This window comes from Meleagris gallopavo, chromosome 5 (genome assembly GCF_905368555.1).
Source record: "Meleagris gallopavo chromosome 5, MGAL_WU_HG_1.1, whole genome shotgun sequence".
NCBI lineage: Eukaryota > Metazoa > Chordata > Aves > Galliformes > Phasianidae > Meleagris > Meleagris gallopavo.
In genome coordinates, this window is record NC_139408.1 from 53,881,025 (window position 1) to 53,901,290 (window position 20,266).

The 20,266-nt window shown below is 44.5% G+C and overlaps 1 protein-coding gene across 4 annotated transcripts in view; it reads right to left on the bottom strand.

The window, feature by feature from the left end:
* The window catches only part of PRKCH (protein kinase C eta), a 172,950-nt gene that overhangs the window by 70,161 nt on the left and 82,523 nt on the right, over positions 1–20,266 (bottom strand). For all 4 annotated transcript variants that reach the window (XM_085225804.1, XM_085225805.1, XM_085225802.1 and 1 more), the window contains one exon: positions 14,130–14,193. In XM_085225804.1, the coding sequence (XP_085081930.1) occupies positions 14,130–14,193 (64 nt within the window). The remainder of the gene's footprint in view (positions 1–14,129; positions 14,194–20,266) is intronic.

Genomic DNA, 20,266 nt, shown 5'->3' on the forward strand with positions numbered 1-20,266 from the left:
TGCTCTCCCACTTCCTGATGCTTCCTGGAGTGAAAATGGGCGGGACTGCCCTTATGGAGGTGGAGACCATCTATCATATGATCTGACTGATCCAAATAAACAGCCACGTCCCATAGAACAAATCTCCAGCAATTCCACGAACCACACCACAGAGCGTGTGAGCTCATCCCTCTGACATCAAAGCAGAGTGATGGTGGAGCATACTGCTGTCAAACACTTCTTGCCAGCAGCCAGCCCTCACCAAGCAGTGAATCCTCAGCCTGCCCTTGGACTGGATGACCAACACAGCAGCAGTCCCCACAATCCCCACACTGGTAGCGTCATGGGACATGATGTCAGTGCAGAAGTTTTCCTGTTCGAGTTCTGCGTTTTGGAGAGTTTCCTACAGAATTTGTGTTTTCCATCTGTGTGTGGACAGCATTTTACAGAACAAAGCTGCTCCAGACCACTTTAGAAGACACAGACATTCGAAAGCCTCTAATTTCTGGTAAAGCACCAAACCAACAGTTCAAATACTGCTATAAAAACAAGCGAGTAATTTTACCCAGCGATGGGAGCTGTCTGCATTCGTGGTTAAATTTAGATATCTGTAACTATAGGGTACTTACTGTGCCTAGCTAGGTGTAAAAGCAACCACAAAGTTAAATACTTCCACTTCCCCCCTCTCCACTTGTGCCTAACACATGCTTGTGCCAGCAGCGGACATCTGCTCACACTGGCACCTGGCAGTAGTTACCTGCCCCTGCCTTCCCAGCCAGAGACATCCTCCTCTGCCTCTCCATGCAGACTTTTAGGACAATTAAACGTAACCATTGCAACAGCTACTTATCCATACCACTGAATGCCATTACCCATTGCTCCATCCAGCAAGCAGCCCTGGCCAGAGCTCAGCTCCTGATAGAGGAAAGACAAAGCAAGCTCTGCTGGAGAGAATTCACTCCTTCACAAACCTCTGTAGAACAGTGGTTTTCTTTTTAATTATTTTATTCTAAGGTGTTTTTTTAGTTTAGCTCTCATGGTGGTGGTGTAACCGCAGCAGTAAGGGAAAGCTGCACCCTGCAGTAGCTGAAGCTGACAGAGCTCATCTAGCAGAGCCTGACCTCGCTGCTGCCATAACCACATGGAAGGTCACCTAGACACATCCTACCAGTAAGTAGTACTGGGGGTTTTAGGAAAGGAGCACAAAAACCAGATGAAGTAAATGGAAGGCGGAGGGAGAACATGCACCCATCCTTTCCAGCAGTGCTGCAAGAGCTCTCTCAATATGTACCTAAAGCAGGCTTTTTTACATTGACTGAAAATAAACAGAGGTTAAGCCAAGGTATTTATTTCCCAAGTCAGAAAACATCCTATCTTATGAACAAATCCCTTATGAAGACTTGGTATCATTTAACCACGAGTTATAGTTATCATCATAATCTCATGGATAGTCAAAACCACAGAAAGCCTTTCTAATTAAAACCTTATAAACTCAGCACAGCATCAAAGAGTCTGATAGCCCAATTCTGAAATGGGGAAAGTATTTAAAAGCTATGACCTAAAGCTACATTTTCATTGCTGACTGTTCTACTTCCCCAGTATACGCACGATAGATTCAAAATATTTCTTTTTTGCGGATGTTCAGAGTTTTCATTTCAGGAATTACTTGAACACAGGAACCTGCCAAGGGAAGACAGCCACATCCACACAGAACTTGATAACTACTTGAGATTTCTCTTCCACTTCACAACCATCCAAGCTTGTGTCCTGCAGTTTCTGTCAGTTTATGCACAAGAACAGAGATTAGTTCAAATCCCAGCTGAGGTTTATTGCAAAGCAGACACACATGGCACATCAAACAGAGGTTGGGACTTATGTTTGAACCAGCTGCTGCTGCTTCCTCCTCTGAAAGTGGAAGACATTTGGTACAAAGACCAAAGAACTAGCTGGTGCTAACAGGACTGGGCTGTCTTCTACCAGCACTACCCAGAAAGGCCATTTTAATGGACAGTTTATCTTTTAAGATGCTAACTAATAAATGCTGTCCTAAAGAACAAGGAGGAATGATGCTCTGACCCTCCACAGAATAGGAGTTTTCACATTCATCACTTTGCAACAGAATTCTCAGCAGTTTTGGAGATACACAAAATGTGAAGTTATCCTTGCCCCAATCAGAGCATCAAATCATATGAATTCTGCAGTCAAGGCACGGCCTTTGTCTCTCATGTACGTGCTGAAGTAGGGCAAACCCTCCTTCCTTCCTTCCTTCCCTGCCAGGCTGAGGACATAAACTCATCTCAGCTCTAAGCAGTCAAAGTATTTGAGTATGAGGCTGAATGACGATGCCTGCGTGCAGCAGCAGGGAGAACAGGATCAACAAAGTTCAATCAGTGTTAGCGAGCATGACAGCATGCAGCTACTGCTATAAATCCCACTACAAGCTTATTTCTAGAATGATAAAGCAATGCCAAAGCCCTGGTGCCAGCAGGTGAGGAAGAGATCACAATGCTGAGCAGACACACCTCAAGCACTAAGTGCTAAGGATGTAGGAGGAACAGCTGCTTTTTATGTTTGCATAAGTTCTGTGAGAACACCAGAAGGAAGAAGACAGCTTAAGAAACTTAAAGCTTCCAGCAAGAGCGTATGCTGCTGCCATGTGAGAGTCTACAGACCAACTGTGAATTCTATACAGGTTACTTTGCATAGTATTTTATCAAGATTGCCATGAAGCTTTTCAAACATTCTCCACATCTGCTTTTACAAGTCCTTTCTGGGATTTTTATTTTTTTTAGTAAGCCTTCTTATGCATGTTGACAGTTATAAAGAAAGCACTGCAGTACATTGTGCAAAGCTGGAAAGTATGAATAGAAAAGGTTTCTTCATTCATTTCTTCAGTGAGTATGGAGAATAATAAAAGATTCAATGAACAACATGAACAACCTCATGCCACAGAAGACCAGGTTCTGAAAGGGAAATCACTGCATGCCAGCTAGTCTGTATTTGATGGGATAGCCACTTCCCCATGCTTCCCTCTCCCATCTCTTTACAGCCACGGCACTGTGAGAGAAGGAAAAGGACAACTCCATTTTCCATCCTGTGTGTGTTTCTCTGCCAGCAGTGAGAGACGCTTTCCTTAAGTTCATTTTTATCACTCCATCTCTGCAAGTTTTTGCATTAGTTTGGGGATATTAACCTCACAATACTCTTCTGAAAGAGACACCAGGCTGGGATGATAACATGCCTCAACGTGCACCAAGAGAAGATGCCAGGTAAGAAGGTTTTTATTTTGTATTAAAGGAGAAGCCTGAGAGAGCAGGCATCCTGAATACTGACCTGAGCCCTTCAGAACCAGAGACCATAACTGGAAGGCCAGCTCGTACCTGTGCCTGTACCCAGCAGGAGGCATGCAATACCCACATGGTTTGGAAAAGCAGGGTAGATCAGTTGGTTCACACCAAGCCATGGGGTGGATACGAGTTTCCCTCTGGCTACAACTGCATGTGATCTCCCAGCTGCTGCACTGGGTGAACACGCAGCAGCCCCAGCACGCTACCTGCTCACCATGGGCTCCACCACCCAGTGCCTCCGAGATGCCAACACAACCCCATAGCCCCATCCTGATATGCTGAGCTGTGTTAGAGGCAGAGAAAAGCCCACTCTGATTTAAAAAAAAAATAAAAAATTAGGTTGAACTCCACAAACAGCAAGCAATAGCCAGTAATACCTGCTTTGCAGGCAGAACAGTACATTTGCTGGCTGAACAGCCAGTAGTGGGCCCAGGTGGCCAAGAAGGCATCCCAGCTGGTATCAGAAATACTGTAGTCAGAAGGAGTAGGGATGTGACTGTCCTTCTGTACTTGGCTCTGATTAAGCTGCAGCTCAAGATCCATATTTAGTTTCAGGTCCTTCACAAGATAGACACTGAGGTATGGAGTGTGTCCAGAGAAGGGCAACAAAGCTGTGAAGGGTCTGGAGCACAAGATCCTTCAGGAGGAGGAGCAGCTGAAGGAATGGGGATTATACTGTCCGGAGGAGGTTCATGGGAGACTTATCACTCTTTACAACTCCCTGAAAGGAGGTTGTGGTGAGGTGGGATTCAGCCTCTTCTCCCACATAACAGCAGTAGGAAGAGAGGAATGACCTGAACTTGTGCCAGGGAAGGTTCAGTTTGGATATTAGGAAAAATGTATTTTCTGAAAGAGTGGTGATGCAGTGGCACAGGCTGCCCAGGTGGTGGAGTCACTGTCTCTGGAGGTGTTCAAGACCCGTGGAGATGTGGCACTGAGGGACGCGGGCAGTGGGCATGAACAAGATGATCTTACAGGTCTTTTCCAGCTTTAATGATCCTATGATCTGCTTGCAGCCTCAGCTTTACCATAAGATGGGGAAAATCTTCCCCTTCACTTGAAGATGTGCAAATACTTCTAGCAGTGTGGTATTTCTTACTGCATTACTCACTGAAGACTTAACAAACCAATTTCTCTATCTCCTCCCCTCATCACTTAGACTCATTATTATTTCCTCCTGCTTAAACAAGTGAATTTCCATTGTAAAGCCTCGTCTTAGTCCTTCTCACCTATTAAACTGAATAGAAACACGTTGAGATGCGATTAACTAAGAAAGGAAGCCATTTAAGCATAATATTCATTAAAAACAGGAAAATAAAACTAACAAAGCAACCTTGATCTCTTCCACGATTAATTCATTCACCAGAAGCCCACAGTGTTAGAAGATTTCAAACTATACTGCGCTGGTGAAGAGCACAAGTAGAACCCTTGGAGTGACAGCACTTACAGGTCAAAGTTACCAGCTCTTGTGCAAAATCCTTGAGAAACACATAATTGGCATGCTGGGCAAGCAGCAGGGAGATCCTGAACTTTCCCCTCATCCTGACGCCCCAAGGCTTGCATGTGTTGTAACAACCAGCAACTCCTGCTCGTGGGCAGCTCCACACCAGGATTACAACATGCTACCAGGATGCCATACCTACACAGCACAGCACGTGCTCTGAGATGCACCTATTTTTAAACATATGCAGTTTAAAGCTACTTTTAGGTAGGTGCTCTAGGGACATCACTCTTCAGGGCTACGTGATCAGCTCCTGGATGAAAGTCAGCCAATCATACCGAAACAAGAGTGGTTTTACACTCAAGTAAGTTTGCTTAAAATTCACGTATTACTATTTAGGCAATGCAACTTTTCCAGAGAGATGCAGGCTGAACATCAGCCTCAAAGAGGGGACACCAGAAAGATATTCTTTATGTAACATGAAGCAAATGCATAATGAAGCTGGGATGAACACAAAGCCTGCTCCAGCAGCTTGCATCCAGAAGGATCCAACATCTTGCAGCAATCTCACAAACTGCAACCACATTACTCAACATCCCTGGGATAAAACCTCAAGTTTCCTTACTAAGGGCGCTGCACCTTTCATCAGGAAAACAGAACGTAACCAAAAGGACAACTGGAAACTAGACAGGAAAGGATTAACTGGGAAAGTTAACTAAGTCAGACAAATTAAACACTCCCCCTGTTCTGCTGCTTGGGCTGCCAACCGCTGTTGCGCAGTAGCCATCTCCAATGCCTCAGCCTTTCCCAAGCCTTTGCTTGGGCTTTGACTTTGTACTGGTGTAGACGGATGACCAACACCTGAATCACCACCACCTCCGTGCAACAGCTGGATCCTCCCGGCCAACTGGTCACCCTACGGCTGGGCGGACCCTGCCCAAGCGTTGCGGCTGCGTGCTCAGCTCTGATTGCACCGCCAATCCCTGCTGCTCTCAAGATTTCCATATGGCAGCTTGCTAATAAGTTCCCGAATTGCAACAACCTTAAGAAGCGGCTTGTTTACTATGTCGCTCTCCCACGCAGATTCCCACACACCATGGGCTGAGCGAAATGCTGCCACAGAGAAGCACTTGTCAAAAATAATAACAATAATAAATTCAGCCTCTCAAGTTCCAAGCTTGCTGCTGCCACAAAGATATTTGTCAAAAGGCAGCACACCTCTTCTCATCGAAAAGATGATGGTAGCATTACAAGGAAAATACCTAACTCCCTCCCCAGCTCCTCCCCAACAGGGTTTTCATGCTGCAATACATATTTTTCCATTTCTGAGACACATTTCCGAGAGATGTCAAAAGCAGACGTCCCAAATCCATGCAAATACAGCTTCTAAGAATGCCAGATGCTACATGTAGAGGGACATGTAGAGCTCACAATGGCTCAAGATCTCTTTCTATGCAAGGAAAGGAGACACACCAGGTCAGGCTGGACCTGGCTCTTAGCACCATGATCAAGCGAGCTGTAGGTGTCCTGCTCATTGCAGACATGTTGGACTACATGACCTTTAAAGACCCTTCCAACTCACACAACTCCATGATTCTAAGGACCTGGCAGATTTCACCAGCCCCGTACCAGCCACCAGCACCACCAACCAATTTGATTTTCCTTCCATTGCTGCTCCTGCCTCTCCAAGGGCTCTCCCATCTCACCCCTCTCAGTCACAGACGTTCAATTCAGAGGTGGGTGAACAGGATCAAAGTCACCTTCTCCATCAGCTTGTGATGAACACCTCAGTCTGCAGCTGCTCTCTTCTTTCTCCCAGTGCCTCCATGGAGAAGGATCACGTGGAGAGGAAATTTGTTTAGGCTCAAAAGAAACAGGATGAAAGTCAGAATGCAGTGCAATACTCACAACAATGTACTCACACTGATTTAAGCAGCTCCCCTAAATAGCAGCACCCTGTTTCCTTCTACAGTCACTTCTCAACTTGATCAATACCCAAATCTGGTTTGCTGTGCACCCCATAAACAGCTGTGCTGGCACAATGTGAGGTGTGAAAACAAGCTGGAAGGAAAATCAGCCAGATTTCATTGTGCTTCTTTCTGTAGGATCTGTGTCACTAACAGCCAGTGCAACTGAGCTGCGAGATTGCCCTGATGTGCAACATACCACTAGCTCTTTGGATGGGATATTGGTGCCTCTCTGAAGGACTTGCTTTTCTTGCCTTATCCAACATTTGGAGGTGAAACACAGGACCTCAAATAATGCAAAGTAAAAACGTGTGCAGGACCAGACGGGGTCCAGATAATTCACCACTCTCTTAAGGGCCATGAGCTATGCATGATGCAGATGAAATGTATTTCTGCCTTTAGCTGGACTGCAATCAGAGTCTGCATCACGAACATACAGGAAGGCCAAACTTTAGATACAAATTCAAGCATTTCCTTGCATTTTAGAGTTTCAGTTTGTAACCTTAGCAATGAAAAGGTTTTTGTCTTTAAGATGATCTCTCTAGTTTTCTAACGGAACAAAAGCATCACTGAGAATAAGTTCACATCCACTGGAAGCACAGCAATTTTCCCCTCCGCTCCCCATCTGTGGCCTTGGGCATACAGCACTGATGACAGAGGGACACACTGGCTCAACAAGTTTCACAGCTAGACGGCAGAAAAGAGCTGAGATTCTGGCATAAAAACTGCTCCAGATTCTAGCTACAAACAGGCTCAGCTGGTCTCAGCACTTTTACTGCTGCCTTTCCTTGTCCCTCAAGCTCCTCTCCTTACTCTCCCTCTTCCCACCGCTTGCAGAAGTTCTTCCAGAAGGGTTGCCATCTCAATTTAGAACACAAACTGAAGAGTAGAGAAGACAGGAAAGATGACGTTTAAATATTGGAGGAAGTCTGGGCACATATAGAGCTGCATGTAGGTGGTACAAGTCCCCATCCACCTTCCTACCTTGAGTTTTGTACCGAGCAGCCTGTCCCAGAAACCTTCCTTCCCAAAGCCTCTCTTAGGATTGTGAGAGAAATGCTCAAGCCTTGCACAGAATCACTGATCTATAGATACATGTGTCCTGGATGCACAGTGGCAGCCAGCACAGGGCTGCTGCCGTCATCCCCGGCCATGGAATCACAGTCCCAACCTCCAGCAGCTTTGTGCTCTGCTCCTTTCAGCTCACATCTGCCATTAGACTACAAACACCCACTCCAACGCACTGATGTCCTCCAAGGCCGAGCAGATAGGTTTAAGCTCCTCTGGGAACTAACGTCACTTCTTCCAGGAATCACATTAAAATAAAGCAAAATAAAATCTTTGCCCTTCGTCACAGCCAGGAACTGAAATCCCAGAGCAGGTTGCAAGCTTGCATATTTATATCTAGGTTTCAGAGCCTAGACAAAACACAGCCTGCTGAGGAAGTAAAGTTAACCCTAATATTGCTGTTTATGGTACTTTTACAGCGTCTGAATATCTATGTAACTGGCAGATTTTGGCAAGCTAACAAAAAACCTCTCAGAGGCTTGAGATTTAATGCCATGGCTGTGGAGCAAATCAATCACGTTCCAGGAAATGAAGGTGCTCCTGTGATCACGCAGTGGGCTGCTCACCTCCTGCCTCTGCATTCAAGCTCCTCTGTAACATCAAGCAAAGCACTTAATTTCCCAGAGTGTAGACCTTCCCACAGTCAAGACAAAGCAGAGATTTTCCACCTTACTGAAGATGTCAAACAATCACTTCCAATAATGGTATTTTGTAGCCCAAATGCTGTTTTTCAGAACATTCAGAGGCACTTCGTTTTGAACCGCACCTCCAAATTGTCTTTCATAGAATCATACAATTGCTCAGGTTGGAAAAGGACTTAAAGATCATCGAGTCCAACCACAATCTAACCAAACTACCCTAATTCCAAAAAATCTTCACTAAATCATGTCCCTGAGCACCACATCCAAACGGTTTCTAAAACACACTCAGGGATGGTGATTCAAACCACCTCCCTGGGAAGCCCTGGCTTTGAAATTCTCTCCTTGGATCTTTAATGTTGCTGAAAAGCTTTAAGGTCCTTGTGCTTCAATCAAGGGACTGTCTTGTGCTTGTTACCCTGACGGATGCCTTCCGGCAAGGCTGAGGTTGTCCTGCCTCCCATACAGAAATGTTCAGCATCGGTGGACGATGCTCCTGGCCTCTGTAAGAACACAGTCTTCTCAAGGGTGTCCTCTGGGTGGACTTCTCCCCTGTAGGGCTCGATGTTGTTCTGATCTATTTCCATCTGGAAGAGTAGAGCTGAGCCAAGACAGCGCATCTGGAAACCCCTTTGCCTGCAGCATGCATGTGTGTGACCACTGTAAAGCAATCAGATATTGGGGAAAAAAACCTACAAGGATATGGAAAAGCACCTCCCTGCTGCTCTGTCACACAAGACTTTGGGCTAGGAAAGGCCTCTATATTTTCAGACTGCGTGCCTGAAACAGCAAAACACTTTTTTTTATCCTGTCTTGCACTGATACTGCCTGCTTAGATCAGGAGGTTCTCTGTGCAGTGTCTAATACGTGCCTCAAAATTGTCCAGTTTGAGCCAGTAACCCAAGAAGAACAGCTCAACACACTGGAGGCTGAGATCAGGACTGTTTCCAGTCTTGGTTCCTACTTTCAAATAACTATTTCCTTTCCTTTAAAAAGCAGCATGAAAACAGATTTTACTGCAGTTCACAGAGGACCAGTAAACATCTTTCTTTCCTCCCTTTTGTGCAAGCTAATAATGTACCTGCAAAAGGAGTTTGGTGTGGCTGAGGAGCCACAATTCAGCACACAGCAAAGACTTAGCATAAAGGCAGCATCGTTTCAGATTTCAAGGCTGCAGGTCTTACTGAGGAAATGCTATTTCTTAAAACCATTTTACACTAGGAAAGCATGTTCTGAGAAAAACAACAGCAAAAGACAAAGCACACCGTGCTTGAGAACAAACCATCCCAAGTACACCATGTGACAGCCACAAACTAAAGAAACATTTCCTGCTTCAGAGGCAGGTTTGGGCTCCCGTGCTGCCACAAAGCCTATCCACATTAACTATTTAGCAATGGGTGCTATATCTGCTCTACCATGTCACTCAGCTCTTCAATATTCTCTTTGTTCTATTTCTTGCCCAGAACTCAAATTTATCTTTCTCTTTCCTGACACTGGAAAAAAAGAAAAAAAAAAAACAACCATAACTTACTTCGCATCTCTAAAATTGAAATTGAACTTCACACCAGGATTATCACTTTGAGTGGCAACATCAAAAAGAAAAAAGGCGAATGATAACAGTTTGAAACACTAAAATAGAAGCACTTCATTTTCTATGGAGTTTGCTTCGTTCATTAAGTCAGTCAAATAATTGCTTTGTCTTAATTTCATTAGCTTTGCTCAAAATAGCAAACAGCAAGAGCGGTGGCAAAGAGAGGGCAGAGCATCACAAGCTGCAGGCAGAGCTCCTCCATTCTCCAGGCACTCAGCCTGGCCTTGATGCACCAAAGCACAGCCACCTGCTCACAAGTAGCAGTGCTAACTTCTCACCCATGTCCAGAAGCACTAACAGCGTAAGTCGTTCACCTGCAAACATTGCACAACCCCAGCCCACCCCCACCATGCCCACATCCCTCAGTGCCACATCTCCATGGTTCTTGAACACCTTCAGGGACGGTGACCCCACCACTCCCCGGGCAGCTGTGCCACTGCATCACCACTCCTGAGAGTTATTTTTCATAATATCCATCCTTCAGAAAGATCTGAGGATGAAGTAATAACACGAGCATTAACAGACAGTCACTAACACAGTGCTGGATTTTAAAACAAGTAAAGAAACACAAATAGGTAAAGAAGCCCAAATAGCCTCACTCCTGCCTCCTCTGGGACATCCTCCCCAGAGCAGAGCCAGGCCCAGCTGGATACCCGGAGATGGGATTCCAAACACAGCGCTGCGCCCTCTATCCATGCCAAAATACTTCAGGAGGCAGTGACAGATGGGCACATAAGAATTTACAGAGGACTAATCTGTAAATCTGTGCCAATTGTACCTTTTCTATAGCACACATCTTCAGACTGCATGAATACTTCTTTCAGATATACTGCCTGCAGTCACAGAAGCACTATCCTTCTCTGCTCATTACAGCTGAAGTAGAACCAAATTAAATTTTTGGCTAGAAGATCTATCCATCAAACAGAAAATAACCACTCCCAAAGCCAAGGAGAGTACAAGCTGCCAAAACCACCAGGACCATCTATTTTGGGTAAGTTTTCCAGGACAGCCAAGTAATTGAGTCAGGTGTACCCAATCTTTTTTAATTCTCTCCTTCCTTTTCTTTAATTATTTTTTCAGTCTTTCACTTTACTGGAATTACATGATGGTGCTTGAGACTTGGTGAACTTGGCCGTTTTCCTAAGCAAACAATTATCTTTATAAAAAACACCTCTAAAATGATTCACAAATGATGCTCAGTCAGCTTTTGCAAAGGAAGATGCTCCCCATAGCAAACACCAGCTCCACCACATTATCCTCCTGTCTCCACCACCTACTTAAAGCAATGACAAAGAGATGCTGTGAACACACGAGGATGCCTCAAGGACCGGATCTATGGGCACTACCAGATTTTTTTTTATTTTTTTATTTATTTTTTTTTTTTTCAATCTGACTTCTGATGCAGCACTCTGTCATTACTGCTTTCCAAGAAGGAAACATAGTGGAGTGGCAAACTTGTAAGTGCAGATACTGACTTCTTCCACCTGCTCTCATTAGATGCTTCTTGGAAACTTGGTGACCATCCATGAAACTAATCAGACAAGGAAAGCCCCAGGAGCCATCTCTGATCTTCTTGTTCTGTAAATCCATATATCTTCAATTGCTAGAGAGGAAATAGAACTATACTATTTCCCATTTTCCTCTGAAAGCAGTAGAAAGATTTGATTTCATCTCACCCTGTTAGCAACAAGTCCTTACAGTTTAGCCTCCAGTATGACTTTCATCCACACAATGGATGTATGCTCAGGTCCAACAGTCCTGCTCAGCCTTGCTTTAAGTGGCCAAGAATGGCCACAGTCGTGCATGGACACGAACTGCCATGCTGCTCAGTAAATGCCCTATAGTTTAGTGATCTTGATACACCATTATTTTAATCATCAGCTTTGTTGAAGACAGTACTGTTTGCAGTGCCATTTCACTCCTGTTGCTTCTGAGGGGCCTCACAGTCCTCCAAGAGGAGTCACACCTCCTCAGTATACCTTTGCACTCTTCTCACTCCCTTCTGACAAACAGAAAACTTTTCCCAAATGAATCTGATTTGCATATATCCTTCAGTCCTCTGTCAAAGCAAAGTTGTGGTGCATGTCTCCCAGGAGAAGAAAGGGTAAATTACCTGTTAACACTGTGTGCATGGGCAAATGCAAGAGCAGTTAACATAACCCAGATTTCATATACAAACAGAAAGAGGTGCACCATTTTTGGACAGATACAGAACTGAAAGTTGAAGTAATTCTATGTGGCTTGGCCAGATTTATATAGAAAATGAATTTCACTGGAAAACTGAACACAGGTCTTCCCCACCCTGCTGCAATGCCCTGCCAAGCAGACGTTCTTTCTTCCACTCTTATTTCCTAGCCCTGTGAAAATAAGGGAAACAAACCACATTGCTGCTATGGTGAGAAGCCATTGGTTTTCACTATAAATAAAATCACACCATTTGACTTCCAGTGTCAATCATACCCTAGGAGCATCAGGATACTCTACAGACTACAAAAAGTACTATTCACCAGTGCCTTCGCTCCCATCTTTCCTTCCCAGCACCACCACCACATGCTGTAACACTGGACTAGGATAGGGGCTGCCACTGCACCTCATCTCCCATCAGCTCAGGTCCAAGCAACATCATTGCTATTCATCTCACCTGTTACCTTGAGCCAACACTGTGTGAAGAATCCCCACCCCTTTGCAGCCAACAGTCTCTTCCCCATCCTTGTGACCCACATTTTCCCCAGTGCATCATGTCTTTCAGAATAGCTCCATTTAGGTACATTTAAGGCCATGTGCTAGCCGGGGGTTTCCTTCTACCTGTGGGCATTGTTCTCTCCTCCGTTCTCTAGTTCTGGTTATTAAACAGGAGATAACAGCAACAAAAAAGTGTCAGTCTTCTGAGATGCCCTTCAAGAATTTGCTGTTCTTGCTTCTAATCATTTACAGACATGCAACACAAAAAAATAAAATGCAGTTGTGCAACTGTTACCTCAGGAATAGGCAGTGGGACCTCAGAGGCACCCAAATCCACATGGTATCTACCCAGTTTTGTTTTGAAAACATCTACTCAGAAAAGAAAAAACAGCTGGATACATATTGATTCAGGTTCAAAAGTTCTAAAAGGACAGAGCTGCACAAAGCAGAGCTCTCCTGTGCGTCACCCAAAGGAAACTGAGTGCTTCACTAGCAGCTATCTGAGCCCCAGCACATAGCAGGCTACAGGCTCAGCAGGAGTGGCACAGCTCCCCAAAGGGTCACAGCAAATCACAAGCTCAGATGCAAACCCTTGTTTGAAATACACGTGTTTCCATGATGGTACAAAAGAAAAAACATTAAAAATCCAACACTCCCAGACTGCAGATAAAGGGCAGCGTAGCAGATCTTGCCCTGATTCTTGGCTTCCATACTGGAGATACCCCCCAAACACAGTCGAGGCCACAGCTAAAACAAACAACAACCATGAAATTGGCCTGAGGAAAATAATCTGCCTTTTTCGGAGGCCCATTTCAGACTTCCTGGGCTTTTCCAGCACACGGCTCACATCCATGTGTAATCAGAGTTCATTGCTGTCACAGTAAACAACAGAGAATTAAAACCACCACACAATAACTGATAGTTATGGAAAAAAATATATATCTGCCCAGATACCTTTTCTAGGATTTTTTTGGGGGTGGAAAAGTTGCCCTATGTTTCCTGTGCAATGTGAACTCTGGAAACAGAAATGCATGTGAAGTAGATGGGAACCATTACGGAATAAAAGTCACCCAGAAGTTTTAAACATGTTCTACACGCTCACTTGCCCTTCAAGAAGCATTCAGACGAAAAGTACACATGGCAAAAACAATCTGTTGCAAGGACAACCTCAGATAAATAAAACAGGCTGAGTGTGACACGACTCCCCAGGTCCAAGATCAGAGCAACAGCAGAGCAGATGGACTACAGCACGTGAGGTTAGCAACAGCCCTATCCTAACTTCCAGCCACCCAAGAATCCTCTGTGTCTAGTAGCATGCAACCTGTGTGGGGAATGCCATTTGTTTTGGTATCTGATGGCAATAACATACACCAGAGATGAACCCTTTATGGAAACAAGCCAAAGGAACTCCCTTACCTTCTGTGAAGCTGCCAGTAAGAGTAATGACGACAAACACTTTACCTTCTGGTTCCAAATCCACCTGAAAAAGCAAAGGCAACATTAGGAGTTTGTTTTTCAAGGCAGAGAGTCTTCTTAACAGGATTTTTCAGGACAAGTCCTGCCAGCATTTGATAACATCCAAGCTGCATGCGGCTCTGAGCAGCCTGGTCTGGTGATTGGCGATCCTACATATAGCAGGGGGGTTGAAACTAGATGATCATTGTGGTCCTTTTCAACCCAGGCCATTCTATGATTCCGTGAACATGTGAAGCTCCAGGTACTCCTGTGCATACCCTTAACATTACAAGAAATTAAGCACCCATCACCCCAATAGTTCAGCACGTCCATGAAAAAGGATGAATCAAGTCTCCAATTTTTTAAGAAGCCCCAAATGTTGAACAGTCTCAACCACACCAGAATAACATCCAATTCTGTCAAAAGATCCATGTATAAATGCATGGTGAAGTATATGCATATTTTTTCCCTATTATATCCTATCCCATTAAAAACATTTCAGTCTCTCAAAATACCATAATTGCTGGGGGAAACTCCTATTTCTGATATCAATCACTTTTTCACTTTAGACCATAGAAAATAGGAAAATTAGGGATGTTCCCTGAAGACTTTTAATCTAAATTAGACAGAGACACAGAATGTTATTTTAGCAATTAGAGATTCAATCCCAGAGTTTACCAACTTACCCTTGAAAGGAGGTATTTATTTTTTCGGTTAGCAGCTTTCTAACTTTCACTTGGAATTTTTAATTAAGATCTTGCTCCCATTTTTTGCTAAAAACTACTTGGTGAACAAAGTCACAGCTAAGAAGTTTGCGTGAGGCTCCTCACACAGGAATCTCACTTAAATAAAGGCACATTCTCCCCGTGCAAGGATAAAATTAGCAAAGAGGAGCTTCACACCTCATGGGTACTGCAGAACGGGAGTTCTGAAAATAGAGCTCTCTCAGTAGAATGACTAAACGTGATCATTTCTAACTGCATTTGCACTCATGCTGTCACTTTTTCTTGGTTCAAAGTCTTTTTTGCTGAAGTAGAGAAATTGTTCTCAAGTTATTAGGAATTTGTTAGTATGAGTAGAAGTAATACTGTTAAGGAAAGGAAGAGAGAACATCTTACTGACATGACTTCAGCTACAGACCAGAAGTGACACCCCTATTAATAGGATGCAAACCACAGGAACTAGAACTGCTTGGGAAAACCCTGTCGTAATGTTAATTTTATGGGTGCCATACTTTCAAATCCCTAAAGAAGACTTATACCTCAGCAAAAATTTAAATATTTAGCTTTGACTCAGAACTAATTTTCAGTTTGCCTGGACCGACTACTGGACTGGCTGTGTTTGAACAGCCCTCTGCCTCAATTAATAAGGAAGACACTTCCACAGAAACAAACTTCAACTTCTCTGGTATCACACACCTTTTTTTGCCTAAATTCCAGTTTACTGTGGAGACACGTAACTTTGTACAGGAAGAGTTAAAACAAAAATGTATAGTAACATATATATATGATCACCCAAACCGATCTATGGGTTGTCATGGTATCAGGTCATAGGTCCTGTCTCTGTGAGGCACCTTGCTTTCCCTCCTGTAAATGAGAATCCCCTGCACTAGCTAGCACAATCTCACAAAACAAGGAAAAACGTTGTGAAAGTATCAGCAGGAGATTTAGGAGAGTTATAAAACAATCTCTCTTCCTCCAAACTTGGAGATTAAAGACCACTGAGATCCCCTACACCAACTCAGCTGTGCTCACATACCACAAGTCAAGAGCGCTCAGGTAAGAGGCTGTTGCTGCACTCAAGACCTACTCATGGTGCATGCTGGCAGCATCTAGATCTAACAAAACTGCAGCTGGAAGGCTTCAAAATGAGGACTGAAGCCCTAGAAGGTGTCTTTGACAGAGCAACACCCGCAGGGCGTAGGGCTGGCAGTGAAACCAGCAGCCTATGTTGCACAAGAGGTCAGACCAGGCCATCTTAATAGACTCTCTGGTCTGACACGGATAGCAGCAACAACAGGTAAGATACAACAAAATAAAATAATTAATATACTACTGATAGAAGCCTTCCTTTTGGACCTGCCATGATCTCTTTTACAGATGAAGCAAACAGACCAGCAAACCAACAGCCAACACAGCATATGAGATCAGTTCAGAGATACGTGGCAAATAACCGAAACAGAAAATAGACTCTGACCCAGAAAACCAAAAGCAAAATGAGCCTCCCACACCTGATCACAGACCTGCCCAAGATGAGGAGACAGCAGCTCCCAACAGCATCACCGACCCAATGGGTCATGACTTGTTTCAATGCTGCACAGGCTGTCCTGTCCAATGACTGTGCAAAGCAGAGGTGCCAACTCCTTGGAATGGGATCTGCAATGCAATGCTCCTGTAAACCAGTGCTCATGGGATGAGCAGCTTCTAAACCAAGGCCCCAGGGCTAACCTCCACCATCCCCTGCTATACATACACCTTCATTATCACCTCCACACATTCTTTTCTTCCCAGTATTATCTGTGGCTGCTCAAAGACAAAACCTATGTTTTTGCAGAGAAACGGGAGCCACAATATTATTCTTGACAGAGCTAGTAAAGCCAAAATGTGCCATGAGACAGTGAAGCCAGTGGTGGGGAGGTTCAGAGAAAAACTCAACAGCATGAAGACAGCAAATATGACACTAAGGAGGAGCTGTGTATGAAATGGGAACAGGCAAACTTTATCATCTGTATGCATTTGAAGACAATCTCCAGAGAACAAGAAGTGACATTAGAAGCACGTGCTTCTATGGAGAAAAGTTTCCTAATGCCAAGATCAACTTGGCACAGGATAGCTTTCTTTAGGAAAGCATAAATTATGTTGGTAAGGCCTAGAATCAGAGCAGAAAATACACCACAGTAGAAGTACCAGATACTGGGAGAAGCAAAGCAGCTGGAATTTTTCTGCACATGTAGTACTGAGAATGCAGCAGGGTACCGACCTCCAAGCAAATCCCACAGGTGGTGTGCAGCATGGTGAGCAGCTGTAATGGTGCACCAGCAGGAGATGGGCATGTATAGCTGTAAGCGGCCATCGTGCTCCCCTGATGTTTTCACCCCCAGCCTGTTCCTCCAGAGAACAGTGGGTGAAAAACATGGACTTCCTGGCTGTTTCAGAGGTAATCTGGCAAAGTTTTAACTAACTGGGAGAGGAACATGAGCTTTTCAGAGCATTAACACCTTTAATCACCACTCTTCTAGCTCATGGAAATGGAGGAGGGCATGGTGGATGCCCCCATCCCTGGAGATATTGGCTTTCAAGGATCTTTACAGGTTCCTTCCAACACCAAGGACTCTGTGATTCTGTCACACAAAGCATGGATAAGACTGACTGTTCAAGCTCAAGAACTCCCTTCAGATCCATTAGAACACCACTGGATTTTGGCTGAGAGCTAAGCATATACTTTAAGTTCTGATGAACTTTAAAGACATAGCAAAAAGAAAACAAGCGCTGGAGGATTTTGGCAATTGAGCTGGAAATGAGCAGGTAAGGAGTAGCTCAGCTACGGTTTCATGGCCGCCCCATTGTGAAACACAGCACTCTGGCGGCCAGGCCCAGCGCAGGAGCACGGAGGACTTCTGTCAGTAGTTCAAACTGCTCACAGCAGCCCATGCCCAAACTTGCTCAGATTGCTCAGCTCCGTGTGACTTCAAAAGGAGCTGGGAGAGATCTGGTTCCCACAGGAGGGGCCCAGTCAATCATCTCACACACCTTCTCTCCAGAAGATGTTAGTGTCATTCCTGACATCTGGGCAGGTGTTGTTAACCCCCTTCCCCTTCTCCCTCACCTGTGTGTAAAAAACAAACCCTAGTTTAGGCACAAACGAGGAAGGAGATGCAGAGAGACCAAAACAGGACTCCTTAATCATATGCCTCCACATGTATTAAAAAAAAAACAACTAGTCGTGCGTGATTCATCAATGGAAGAGAGGTTTGGAAAACAATTTCAGAAGGAGGCAACGTATCAACACCCAGCTGAAGCATCCGCTGAACTCGAAGAGCAGGTATAGTCAGTCAGCCTCGCAATGAGCTCAGTCTGCCTCCCAAACCCTGCCTGCGGACGGGAAGAGCTGAGGCTGGCTGGTGCTTGCAGGTCTCCACAAAGCAGAGCCGTGAAGGTGGGAGTCAGCAAACTTCTGGGGTGAAAAGACATTGGCAGCAGTGCATCTGGCATGAACATCAGCTCTTGTAAGATTTCTCCTTTTAACTCCCCCCCACTGAACACATAATCCTGATCTGAACCACGCCAAAATCATTGGGAATCCTTTTATTGTCTTGGAATTTGATACAAACGAAAACAACTGCATTTACCCTGGAGCCCAGAACATCCTTTCTCCCATTGCTGCTCCGTCCTTTCTTCCCCACAGGCACAATTAGTAAGCCTCCTAGAAGTACAACCTTCTCCTGAGCCCATGTCAGGGCTGACGTGGCTTCACAAGCAGAACAAGCCAGACACTTGCAGTGAATATAGCAAATATAAAAGCTACCTGGGGAGTTAATTAGCTTAATTAAACAAGTAGCTATATCTTTTTACTTCCTACATCATTTTTACATTTAATTAACAGAACTGCATATATAATCACTCATTTGCAGAGGCAATTCCCAAGGCTCTGTTCAGTCTAGAAGAATCTGGGTTAGTCTAAAGCTGGTTTTTCACATGCCTCTAGTTACTTCTTTCCTTTTTTCTTTCTCGGGTTCCTAACAGGTCATGCTTATGGAATGCCAGTTCTTTCTGTATTTTAATAACATAGCACCTCCATCTGAGCATGCCTTTGTCAGACAGGTCAAGTTATAACTTTCTCACCCAAACACATGTTTGGATTCATCAGTCCCTCTTGGACATTTGAAGCCTGATAGACACCTGTTTATCAAGTGAAGCACCTTAGAAAAAAATCTCTAAGGCTCTCTAAGTGAAAGAGGATTTTGCATTTCCACACCACCAGCAGATTAAGGTGCCTTTTCCTACAAATGTACAATATGCATTAGTCAGGATTCAAACCAGAGTGCCTAAAAAGCCTGGGGTGCCAACTGTCATCCTCATCCTGCCAAGACTGGCAGGCACTTACAGCAATCATCTCTGCCCAGGGCAGATGGGGACATCCCTGAGACTCACTGCAGGCTTTCTGCATGGGAGACCCTACGTGATGTCTTTTGGGGCAAGGCAGAGATCCCAGCTCTCATCTCACCCAAGATGTGAATCAGATTGAGAAGCACTGGGATTCTCTCTGGCCACCAGAAAGCCTCAAACCTCTACATCCTTCAGTGACAGCAGACATCCAAGCTTCAAGAGGGAAAGGAAACCCTTCCAATTACTCTTGCTGCTGCGTGTTTAACTCTGAAAGTAAACCCACAAATGGGTGGAAAGTTAGTCTCCTTCCTGACTCCTATAACCAGTTCTTCCAGCTGTTACTGTAACACTGTCATTCTAATTTTTTGTTCCAGGACAACTGTTCAAAATATTACTTTTGTTTTCAACCAGGCTGCATAATTATAAGCTGCATGACAGCACAAACAACCATGCATAACTAACCACTCTTAGCTAATCCTAGACTCTTTAATCAATTTTAGCCTGGTTTCACTCAAGTGACACCCCACCTTAAAAGATTTACTCAGAACAGTAAAGGCTGCAACAAGATTTACCCTTTCCCATGAAAATTCCTGCCAAGAAAACCTGTTCTACAGCATTGAAGTTTCTCAAAGAAAGTACTGTCCCCAACAATACCATTTCCTATCAAAAATCTGTTCCCTCAGAAATTTAAGTCAAACTCAAGGCAAAATTCTAGCAAAGCCACAAGTGCACTGGTGTCCATTATAGAGGTTTCTCACCCACAAAACCACAACAAACATGAGGATAGAAACCTCTAGGATAGTAGGTGGGCTGGGAAGATAACACAGAAGATGACCAGACCCTAACAGTGAGGGTGCATTTCTGAGGGTACAGTGCAGCCCACGAGTGCGACAGCTCTGTAAATCCACCCTCAAGCAGCTCCCGCCTCAAAGCCTCTGCTGTTAACTCAGTGGGGCATCTCTCACAGCAGGCCTGCAGGCTGGGGGAGGAAAG